This window comes from Camelus ferus, chromosome 7, assembly GCF_009834535.1.
Source record: "Camelus ferus isolate YT-003-E chromosome 7, BCGSAC_Cfer_1.0, whole genome shotgun sequence".
In the NCBI taxonomy this organism is placed as follows: Eukaryota; Metazoa; Chordata; class Mammalia; order Artiodactyla; family Camelidae; genus Camelus; species Camelus ferus.
The window spans coordinates 73835242-73847910 of NC_045702.1; the positions used below are offsets into that span (position 1 = coordinate 73835242).

General features: G+C 34.8%; 1 protein-coding gene across 2 annotated transcripts in view; it reads right to left on the bottom strand.

The window, feature by feature from the left end:
* Positions 1-12669, bottom strand: part of RSBN1L (round spermatid basic protein 1 like) — a 57289-nt gene that overhangs the window by 17006 nt on the left and 27614 nt on the right. For both annotated transcript variants that reach the window (XM_032484160.1, XM_032484159.1), the window contains exons 3-4: positions 10262-10902; positions 1126-1263 (exon numbers count right to left, since the gene is read on the bottom strand). In XM_032484160.1, the coding sequence (XP_032340051.1) occupies positions 1126-1263; positions 10262-10902 (779 nt within the window). The remainder of the gene's footprint in view (positions 1-1125; positions 1264-10261; positions 10903-12669) is intronic.

A 12669-nucleotide genomic window follows, 5' to 3' on the forward strand; every position in this document is an offset into this window, starting at 1 on the left:
TAGTCTAAAAGCAGGGACTTTAAAAGAAAGAGTGAGAGAGAAATGACCGAGGACCAGTGTCCATAGAATGTTGAAAGAACTGTTTAAAAAAAAAAAATTTATCCCATACTCCCTTTTCAAAAGCGGGGGGTATCAAATTAAATTTCTCTAGAAAGATTGCATTTAGCTCATTTGCTTTTAAAATTAAATTCTGAAACAAATGTTTAAATAACGGTATTTTTTAAAATGCTACTCAAAATAAATGCAACCAAATTCCATGTCACTAAGTTGGGAAGAAAAGGAAAGGAACAAAAAGTTTAAAAGGAATAAAAACGGAAATGAAATGGGATTGAAATGAGGTTAGAAAAATGAAGTGTGTGTGTATGTGTGTGTGTGTCAGTATACAGACATATATATACATACACACACATAAAGATTAGAAAATTGAGCAAGCAGAAGTGAAAAAACAAATGCTCAACAGAATATGTGGTAAATATTAGAGATAAACTAATATTAGAGATTAGAGCTTTGAATTACTGAGTAAATAATCGACCTAACTACATAGATCAGAGATTTTTTTCTTAATAAGACAGCCCCAGTAGCCCATAAAAAGATATATTTTCTGGAATGCAGAGACTGTTGGAAAAAAGAAAAAGGAATCTGGCTAAAAATCAGTTAAAGAATTTAACGGGGCCTTAGAGCTACATAGTTTAAATATCTTATTTTATGGACGAGGAAACTAAAGTTCAGAAAGTGTAAATGGCTTACCCAACTCAGCTAGGTACCCCAAAGACCAAAATACAGAAACACAATTTCCCAGGCCAGTTTTCCACAAACCCTAACTGCCATTCCCTTGTACTAAACACTTCAATTTAGTAGGCATCCTTCCTATACTTCTCAAATCTTCTCTGGCACTCAGTTTGTAAAAAGCTGATAAACAGATGGAATCTATTTTTCCAAAGTGGCAGCTACAAGCAAGTGCTATTTTCTGGCCACCACTTAGCTTTGCCACTATACTAGTACCTGAGAAGTCACAGGCACAAATACTACACAAGAATTAACTTTTAGTTTCTCAAATACCCATGATTTGTATCACTTGCAGCATAAAAGTAACACAGTTGACTGCTTGATATTGCTTTCTCTTACTTTTAAAAATGGTGAATCTTCCAACATGTCAAGGAACTCAGGGAAGTAATCTCCCACTTCTTCATCAACTGCTCCCACCAAGCTGATTTGTCGCATTGGGCCAGCTCTGTAAGTACCGTGAGAATACGTTCTTTTTACCTGAAGGATATGGATTTAATTAAGTTATACATAAGATTATGCTTGCTATCACTGCATAACACTAAATTATGTTATGTCAGAAAACATTAGAACATCAAGTGAAGCAAAATAGAACAAAAAAGTCTTCTACAAACAGTAAAAAAAAAAAATAAGGCATTAAAAAAAGAAAACACCTGCACAAAACCATGCTATTTTACCTTCTCTAGCTATTCCTACACACTGCTTATGAAAACACAGTTGAGATAATAGTGTAACTCTAGACAACTAACTATAATTTGTCCTTATGATGCAGGAGTTCATTATTTGACCTACAATGCCACTGAAATTATATTCAAAAGTTCCTGTATCTACATTTTCCTAAATGGTTCAGAAATTTTTGTCAGAATTTTCAAAATGTGACCCTCTGAAAGCATTAAACATCACCAGTGGTTTGTATGTCCAAAAAGGCTACCAGGAATGATCATCCCTTCTAGATCTAAGCACATTAAATAGGACCCAGTTTACATTTGTATGATTAACTCATGAAAAACCATTAGAGATTGAGTACCAGGAGTCTCTGGTCCCAAATCTACCCTGACTATCCATCCACCAGGTATGTAACCTTCAGAACTCACTTAAATTCCTTGAGCTTTAATTTCATTGACTGAAAAGATTTACCTCAGATTGATGAAGAAAACAGTAATTATATAAAGCCACCTGTACAGTGTGAGTAAATGGGTATCATTCAAATATCAAACAAAATAAAACAGCCTACACCTCAAGAATCACTGGTACCTGAATTTTCAAAAACACATTTAAATCCTGCAAAGAAACCTCACATACTAACACTAGTAAACAAGAGTACCTTTTAAGCACAACAACTTCCTTTCATAAACCAACTTTAAGCAAAATCCTAATTATCCTTTTCTCTGGATTAGCCTTTGTGGCCATTAAATTTAGGGAGATTACATTGTCTCAGTTTGCCTGGGTTTATCTCAGTTTTAAAACTCAAAGTCCTGTATTCCAAACAAACCCAGGTGGATAAGCTTTCATCATCACATCATCGACACAGACTCAAATAAGATATATTCACATCACAAGTCAAATCCTCACAACCACAACTGGTACAGACAGTATTATATATCCAAATAGCTAAGCCCCCACCCACATTTTTCCAAAAACATAACAGAATAATCTAAAACATTAGAGAACTATATTTTTTAGCATACTCAGTAAAACAGTATAACAATGATATATTAATTAATTCCTTAGTAAGTTTATTTACCAGAATTCCAAGCTTAAGTTTTCATGATCTGTCAGAAATTCACTTCTCAGACCAGAAAACATTGCTCCAATCCCCAAGTTACAAAAAGAAAGTTAGGGGTCTGTATCCCCATTTTGTACCCATGATCCTATCTTTTCCTGTCTCCCCAAAGTTCCCGGCATCTCCAATACTGAGAGAGCAAAAAGTTAAAATCTGACTCTACAACAAAATTTAGGCTCTAGAAGTTTAGATGTACTAACAGTACATCTAACAGAAAAGTTAGTCATCACTATGCATTTATGTAATGCAGACTAACAAAGCTAAAAATATCAATTTGAAATTTTGCGAATTTATCTGAATTGATATAACACATCAATTCTGTTAGATGATTCCGAGTTTTTCGCCTCAGTTTTGGATCTGTAAGTGATCATATGAGTTTTTAGGAGACCTTATGGCTATTCAGTGAAATCAAACACCTCCTACTGTACAACATAAATTTACAAGTGTTTTGAATTCTATCATTCGACTTTTAAAATCAGTCACACTAGAGAGGTAGTATTTCCACTTTACACAAATAAAGTCAATGTTTTGTGCCTTAAACTTTCTTACTGGACTATATAGTCCAATAAGTTTAGGGAACTCTTCCTCTTTGGGAGGCTCACTGCACACACTGACTATTAAAACTTTTTGAGAAGTCTCACAGTAAATAAACTTATTTGACTCAGCATTATAGAAACTATTTTGACTTCAAAACTAGCTTTTCTTATTTACCTGTTTTCTTTTAGTATACCTATAAACATCCCAAGGCATTAAAAATTTCAAAGAATACTTTAATAGTTATCCGTAATAAACACAGATATTAGAGATGTTTCTAGCTAGTAACCATCATCATCATTCCGAAGAAAATACAAAAACAGGATAGTTATTACAGCCAAAAATTGAGGGGTAAGGGCAGAAAAGGCCTCAATTCTGGTGGGGTTTTGAGAAGTAGGAGAAGAAGAAAGAAGGGAGTCTCTTATTTTAAAAAATAAGACCAGCTCACCACATTCCTACTGAGGCATTCTAAAAATCTAACAAAAATAAGTTGTGCCACAAGGGGGAGCCATTCCCCATCATATCTGACATACTTTCAAACAACAGGTAATGAATGACATTTAATCAACATTTTATTTCAAAAATATCTATAACTTCAACTGAAATAAGAATAAAAGTATTATTATTCATTTTAAATTAGTGAAATAAAAGAAAAAGGCTCCTTTCTCAATTAGAACATCTGGTACCTGCCATAGTATTTCTTACAGATCAGTTCATAAGCATTCAAGGAGAATGTGACAAGCACAATTGGTCAACATGAAAATTTAGTACAAAGGCAGGCAATGGTCCAAAGATGGCAGGTCAATCTTCTTTAATGGCCTAGCACAGTGAATGACCCCAGCATGAATTCAATAAATGTTAGTTTTCTCCCCTCATTCTGCAGAAAGGCAAGGCTAACAGATCAGATCAGATTTAATAATTGTTTCACTATTAAAATATTTGCCATTAATCATGAGTTAACACCTTGACACAGTCATTTGATACAAACAATATAGAACTAGGCTAAAATAAAAAGCAAGAGTTACAGTTTCGGGAAGGAAGAAGGTGATTAGAAGATCACTGCCCCAGTTTTCATAGTCTCACAAGTTCTTACTTACTACAGGGTTTGAAGTGCGTGCTGATTAAATATTGCCTGACAAGACAAAAATCTCATTTATTCCTTGACAGATAAAATTCTTGTCTTACTTGCTTTTCTGTTTCCCTACCATCAAAGATGTAGGAGAACAATAAATGTCCAAATGGATATTTGAAGAAAACAGAGATGGCAGAAAAACTAAGATAGATGTGGAAGATTGGAAATGGCCAAAAATTCTTCCCAAGTGTGTATGCTCACTTCTGAGCAATGTGACTGCGTCATTCCTATTACTAAAAAGTGAATCTAGGTTTGGTCACATGACTTCATTTGGCCAATGGGATGCTGGCCAAAGGCTTGTGTACTGATGACTGCTCTCTTTCTGCTCTATGAAACCCTGCAACCACCACCATGTGTATGAGCCCAGGGTAATCTGTTAAATAATGAGAAAAATGTGATCATCACTCCAGTTAACACTGCACCAACTATCAGACATATAAGTGAGGTCTCCTAAGACCAAGCGATCTACAAACCACCAGACATATGAATGAGGCCATCCAGCCCCAAGTCAAACTGACAGGGCTGTCCAATGAATTGTGAGAAATAACTTTAAGCCATTTAGTTTTGAGAATTTTTGTTTGTCTACTATAGCAGAATACCTGAAATAGATAGGTTACAAACTTTCTACAAAAATCCATTTCTATTCTCAAATAGTCCTTTATCACACAGCTTGATTGATATTATACCACTAACCCCAGAGCCACAACATCATAAAAATTATATGACCTATTAAAACAATATATAATTCCACCATGTCTTCAAATTTTTCAGGCAACCTGCAGGGATATAGATGAAGATAAAAAACAGAATTATATGAGTAAAAAGAATTCCAAAACCAAAGACCAAAGAACAGGAAGGCCTGACCCTTTTGTCAGTGTTGTGTGTGTGTGTGTATACACATATATACACATACACACAAAAAAATCTCAAATTAACATGTTTCGAGGATAAAGGCTAAACAGATGCAAAAACGAGTTTTTGTAAAAACTACACACCAGTATCGCAGAGATAAATACTACCACTATAATGATCAAAGAAATAGCTACATCTTACCTATACTGTCATCTTTTAGTTTCTACAGAATTTAGGGCAAATTATTTTGATTGCTCTGATTTATTTTAGAAAAATAATAAAACTAGTCTCATGAGGATGCACAAACTCAGCATAAACTTGGTTTGGATCCCACAAGTCACTAGTAGTCAGAGCCACAGGTCACATAATCTGGGGGCTGTCATTAACAACACTGTGAACGGCTGCAGTGACAATTTAAGCCATCATATACAGCAGCCCTGATAGTGGTACTGATTCTATTCTCACCAAAATATATAGCTTCACTGTATGAGTCTACTAACAAGCATGTATGATGCCATAAAGGGGAAGGGAGAAATGAGGTACAAAATATATTTTCAATTTCTCAATGATGTGTGCTAATGTCATACTCTAAGAGGTACTCAGAGTTCCAAGTAATCACTCAAAAAGAGTGATTAGCAAAATGAAGTCCTCAAATACCTAGGAATAAATCCAACATAAGATGTGCAATATCTGTAGGCTGAAATCCAAAAAAATACTATTGAGAGAAAATAAAAAGATTAATGAATGCTCATCAAAACAAATGTACATATATCTTCATAGCAACCCTGTTGTAACAGCCCCAAATCAGAAACAACTTAAATGTCCATCCACAGTAAACAGAATAAATAAACTGTGGTATTTTCATACAATGCAATACCATACAGCAATGAGAAAATAAACTATTGCTACAAACAAGATGAATGAATCTCTCAAGCATAATGCTGAAGGAAAGAAGCCACAAACAACAGTGTACATACTGTTCGATTCTATTATGTGGAATTTCAAAAACAGGCAAAATTTATCTATGGCATTTGAAGTCAGGAGAGTGAGTGTTACCTGGCTGTTTGTGTATGTATGTGATGGCAGGGCAGGGCAGAGTAGCGATAAAGAGGGGTTTGGGGAGGGCTCTGGTGACTAGCAAAATTCTTTTTTAAATCATGGGAAAGTTAATTTTATAAAGATTCATCAAGCTATACATTAATAATGTGTGCATTCTGTGTACATATTATACCTCGATAAAGTATTTTTAAAAAAGTTTTAAGACTTTATTTTTGTAATATTTAAAAATTAAAAAAACAAAAATACAATCCAACAATTCCACTTCTGATTATTTATTCAAAGAAAACAAATTCACCATCTCGAAAAAAAAAATGCACTCCCATGTTCATTATAGCATTACCTACAATAGCCAAGATATAAAAACAACTTAAGTGTCCATTAATGGAAGAATGGCTATCATTCCATTCAATGAAATATCATTCAGCCATAAAAAAGAAATCCTGCCATTTGCAACAGCATGGATGGACCCTGAGGACGTTATACTAAGTGAAATAAGTAAGAAAAAAGACAAATACCATATGATCTCACTTATACATGTAATCTAAAAACAAAAAACAAAAACAAAAATGGAACTCATAGAGATTGGTGCTTGCCAGAGTTGGGGCTGGGGGTGTGGAAGGAGGTAGGTGGAATGGGTGAAGGGGGTCAAAAGGTGAAAACTTCCAGTTATCAAACAAATAAGTCATGGGATATAATGTACATCATGGTGTCTATAGTTAATACTATATTGTGTATTTGAAAGTCGCTAAGAGAGTAGGGCTTAAAAGTCCTCATTAAAAGGGAAAAATCTGCAACTATATGTGGTGATGTTAACTAAACTTACTGTGGTCATCATTTCACAATATTACATACATTGATATGTTGTACACTAAAACTAACACAATGTTAACAACATCTATCTTAATTAAAAATAAGGGAGGGGGAGAGAGGGAAGGGGAGGGGAGAAAAAGCCAGCCCCATACTCATTAAGCAGTTACTCCCATTTCCCCCTTCCCCGAGTCAGCCCCTGGCAACCACCATTCTGTGTCTGTTTCTATGGATTTACCTATTCTGGATACTTCATATAAAATGGAATCATACATAATGTGACCTTTTGACTAGCTTCTTTAACTTAGCATAATGTTTCAAGGTTCATCCACACTCTAGCGTATCTAAGTATTCCATTCCTTTTTATAAAATAATATTCATTGTGTATATATAGCATAATTCAGTCAACTCCTTATCTGTAGATAAAGTCTTTGTGGTAATTTTTGATCTTCAGTACTCACTAAACTCCCTGACATCAATTAATATACTCTTCACAGTTTTCACTCAGAAGCCACAAAATGGCAAGCGGTTTTAACACTGCACTAAGTCAGTATAACAACTCTCTTTGCATAATCTTTTACATTTCATGAAACATTTCTAACAACAATCCTGTGAACTAAGTACTATTATTACTGTTTTGTATGTGAGGAAATTGAGATGTAAAAAGCTTAAGTAGCCATCCAGCATCACAGCTGGTAAATGGCAGAACCAAGACTAGACACCTTTCCTTTCCAACCATGCCATATCAGAGTTTTATCCAGCTACCCACACAAACCCAGTCGCTATATTGACTATAAAGTATTTCTACAAATTAAATCTGGAAGAAAGGTTCTCACACTTAGGATGAGAAAAGCCTCAAGTTATACACTGGTTTAGCTCTAAACACAGAGTTTGTAAAATCAGTATCTGTTTTATAAAATATTTTCCCAAATTAAAAAAAAAATCTATAAATGGTTAAAAAAATCATTTCCTGGAAGGGTACCACAAATTAGGTTAAGAGACAGATCTTTTACTAGGAAGAGTTAAGAAGTTACAAATAAAACTAAGCTATAATAAGTAGGCATACTTTTCTTCTACTGCTCTTTTTTGGATACATTCAGTTTAATAAAGCCAGTTTCATAAGGACAAGCCCAAGGCTACCTCCCAGTCTGCAGAAACCAACTTCCTCAGTCTCCTAAGCTCTTAAAAAAACCAAGCCAAGTAAGAATCCAGTTTGGGGAAAAAAATCAAATGAGCAGTTCAGGGAAGCTTTCACTAGATACTCCTCCCCACACCACAGGAATGACTGGATCTGGAGGATATTAGGATAAGGGCACATGAACCTTGCATAGGCAACTTCCTGCCATTAAGTCTAAAGCTGAAGAGGCAGTCCTTGTAGCTGACAGATCACACAAGTATGAGGCCAGAGCCACAGCTTGTAAAAGATGCATCTGCCTAGAGTTTTCCTTCGTGCACTATGTTTTATCCAAGAACTTTAACAGGTAATGGCAATCAGAGTAGGTAGCTCTTCAAGGACTTGAGGCTCACAGCCTAGTTATACACTGTCACGATTAACAAGACCCAGCATCTTCTTTTATTTAATAACAAAAGCATGGGTTTCATGTGGTACATATTACATAGTGAAGATGAAAATAACATCATTTAATAAAAAATTAATAATTCCTAACCTTAAAAGCTATTTGAAAAGCAAATGTTAAGTACTGCGACATTTAAAAGATTACTGAAACAAGATGCATAGTATGGCAGCAAGAAAATTTATGATAGAGTGGAAAGAAATGACATTGGAAGTCAAGAGGCCTACCATATACCCTAGCACTTAGCAGACATGTAATAAATGACAAAGGAATGACCCAGTAGCAAAGGACTTTGGGCAAGTGACTTTTTCTCTCACTGTGTCTGTTTCCTCATTGCTAAAATTAAGTTGTAATAAAGATTAAATGAGTTATTACCTATTAACTGCTTAGAACAGTTCTTGGCAGAGTCTGTACTTAATAAATAATAGACACCAGTACTAGATGCCAGTCTGGTTCTACCACTAAACTCAGGTGTAATCTTAGACAAGTTACTAACTATGCTGAAACTCTATAAAATCACAGGGCTGGTAACAGATGCTCTATAGCTCCCTTTCAGCTCTAAAAAATACTTAAATTCCAATTCTCAAACATGTTGCATTAGGAAAAAAGTGCCCCCCACCACACACACGTTAAAACTTTAAATTCTAGCATATTTTCCAGACAACAGTGTATTACAGAATATACACCAAATATACTGTGTGGGGGGGTGGGGGGTTGGTATATGTGTGTGAATGTGACTGGACATCCAAGTTATCATTTAAGGTGGAGACTGTAACTTGAACACATATCAAAAAAAGAAATATGCTCAGAATAGAGAAAAGAGTCCTGGATGAAGAGTAAAGAGATTTTGTTCTAATCCCAGCCCTGCTACAACTTTAGAACATTAAGTTACTCCTATCTATGTTCATTTGCTTAAGTTGAGAAAGGTTGGGATAGACAATCCCTAAGACCCTTTTGAAATTTTCTTTACTTTTTTCCTCTTTCCAAGTTAGAATAATGCCAATTATTATTTAGAATACCAGAAACTTTAGCATCAAAAAAGGTGAAAACTGGCTGATCTTTCAGCTTAGGTAGACTCTGATCTGAGAGTGGGTGAGAATGTACCAGCCTATCAGATGGGCCCACATTCACTTCCAAGAGCCAGCAAACTCAATTCTGCCTCTGCTTTCAAAAATAATGTATATTCTACACCATAGAGAAGAGTAGGAAATAGAAATCAGCTCCATATTTGCACTGATTAATACTAATTTTCTCACACAATCACACATTTAACAGATGATTCCTTTGCACCACGATATATTTAATAGCCAACATTTATTCAGCATCATACTATGTGGCGAATCCAATGCTAAGCACTTTAGAGGCACTACTGCATAAAGCAAGAGGACATTTTCAAGTGATTCTCATGTAAGAGAATTATTGTATGAACTGGAAAAATACATGGTTAGACTCATTTCATTCATTTCATTTCCAAGATAAATCCAAGATACAAAGGACAACAGAATCTTAATTATTTCATTAAGTATCTTTAAGAAAAAACTAATAAGTAGAAACTAACATTTAAATTCTGGTGTTCACATCAAGAAAGTAACTGATTCTTAATATTCCCAAGAGGTTTCATTATATTCTTACCTTTTTATTTCAAACCTATAGCAAAATGAGAAACAAAGGACAGAAATTTGTCTAAAACATATAATTAAAAGTTCAAAAAAAAAACTAAAACTAAAAACCTCTTACCTGAGCATGAAAATTGGACATAGTTGTTGTCTCTATATCCTTCTTCCCCAATATCTCCATTTTCACTGGTGAATTGGGAAAATTAAATGAAAAGTAGTCTAAAAAGTCAGGTAAATAAGTAGCTGCCCCATGAACAATACCCATTACATAGAAAGCTGCAGAGTTTTCGTTTTCACTGAACACTAGACCCACAAACTCTTCTGCAAACCTCTCCATCTCCACAGGAGACAGGTGGGAGATTTCACTGCTGTAGGCGTGGATAACTGATGCACCTCCATTAGGCTGGTGCTCAATATGAATGAGCTGTTTGAACTCCAAAGTGTCCAACCTTCTGAGGTTGTTCTGAACCCGTGGCTCCTTTAAAGAGACAAATGGAAACTCACTGTTCTCTGGAATTTTGGAATCATAGTTCTTGGTATCCAAATTTTTCCCACTGTAATCCTTTATGTTATCATTTAGGATGCCTTTGGCTTCTTGATCTTCAACATCAGACAGCAATCCTGAGCAGATGGTTTGAATAGATTTGCTATACATTTTTGGACGCTTCCGTTTTTCATTCTCTTTGTGTTTCTTTTTCTTTTTCTTCTTTACCTTCTTAATTTGTAAATCTTCAACATTTGTTTTTGGTTTCTCCTTCCCACCTGTTGGGAAAAAATTTTTTTGAAACTCCATAGTTTAGTTTCTTTAAAACCTATGCTTTAGGAACTGTTTTATAATAAAAAAAAAAAGTAGAGTTTACTCAGAATGAGGTTTATATTTGGAACTTGTTTTACACAGTAATGATAATCATAATTTAGTCAGTCTTTCTCTGTCTCTGCATACTCAGACATGCGCGCACACACACACACACACACACACACAGAGGCTTAAGACTAAGATATGCCTTACAGTGCATGGTACCATTCGGACATGTAGCAGATGCTCAATCAGTATTTACTGAAGTAATAAAATGAATGTTTCACAAAGCAAAATCTTTACATTTTAAATGTAGAAAATCAGACATAGAGAGTTGAGCAAAGGTCAGTATGAACAATGCCCTGCAGATGTTTCTTATTTATACATATCATTTTTACTTTAAGTTCTTAAAACTCACATACAGGTGTCAAAGTGTATAAATTATAAAAGAAGAAAAATACTTACACAGTGTTAACGGCAACAAACAGCAATTTCTTAGCTTTTTACCGTATTTCCTCCTTGGTAAACTATTCTTTCATCTAAAATGGGCTTTTAGGTCTACTAGAGTCTGCAAAGCTTCCAGTGAAGACCCAAGAAGGTACCATATGGGATTTCAAAGTGAGAATCATTCCTTATGCCTAAGCACAAATGATACTCATGTATATGTAAAGAGAGGAATAAAAAAAAAAAGACATGAGGCATAATAAGCTTATATATTAATGCGCTTCTGCAACTAAAGAGAAGACTCTGGGCTCAGAAATTGAGAACTCCAAAGAACAGAAGATTAATCCACAGAAGCTGCACAGCTATAGAATTTGAGTGTGTGTGTGTGTGTGTGTGTAACATTATAACAATATATTCATTTCTATACAGTAAGAAAAACAGAAGGATATCTGTATAACATGTCCTTTAGGATTAAGAATCCCTTGACAGATTTCTTAGTCGTTGGCATTTTTCCATTTCTATTATACTACTACTATTTTCATCCATCCTTATGACTAAGAAATAGACTGTTGTACCTATTTTATTTTAAAGTCACATGTATTCTAATGACTGGATATTTTCTATTTTAACTTTTTAATGTGTTAAGCATAAATGTGGTAGGATATTAAGCTTACATTTTCATTCAAATAAAATTCTGCTTATTTTGACAAACCATTTATTTGTACAATTTTACATGTATTTCCAGTTTAGTTATTAATTAAACGTAGGCCCTTTAAACTTCTTATATTGAGCATCAAGGAATTAAACTCCCATGACAAACTACTCTGTAATTAAATACTAAAGTAAGCACTGTACAGAAAAGAGTTAACATCCCTGAAATGGTTATCCTTAGAAAGCCCTGCTTGCAAGGCTGGAATCAGAGAACTCGTATTTTGACAAGGTTGCTACCACTCTGTGATAAGAAGAGCTCACTGTACTTCCACTGCTTGTGCAAACAATATGGTTTACGTTAAACACCTCTTTTTCTTCTAAGAGTCTGGAATTTTGTTACATGTTAGACAAGGGGTGCCTATGTGACCCACCCCCAATAAAAACCCAGAGTATCAAGTCTCTAATGAGCTTCCCTGGTAGACAATATTTCACATATATTGTCACAATTCCCTGCTGGAAGAATTAAGTGCATCCTGTGTGGCTCCACTAGGAGAGGACTCTTTGAAGCTTTGCCAGGCTTCCTCCAGATATCACTGCATATGCTTTTTCCTTTTACTGATTTTACTGTGTATCCCTCA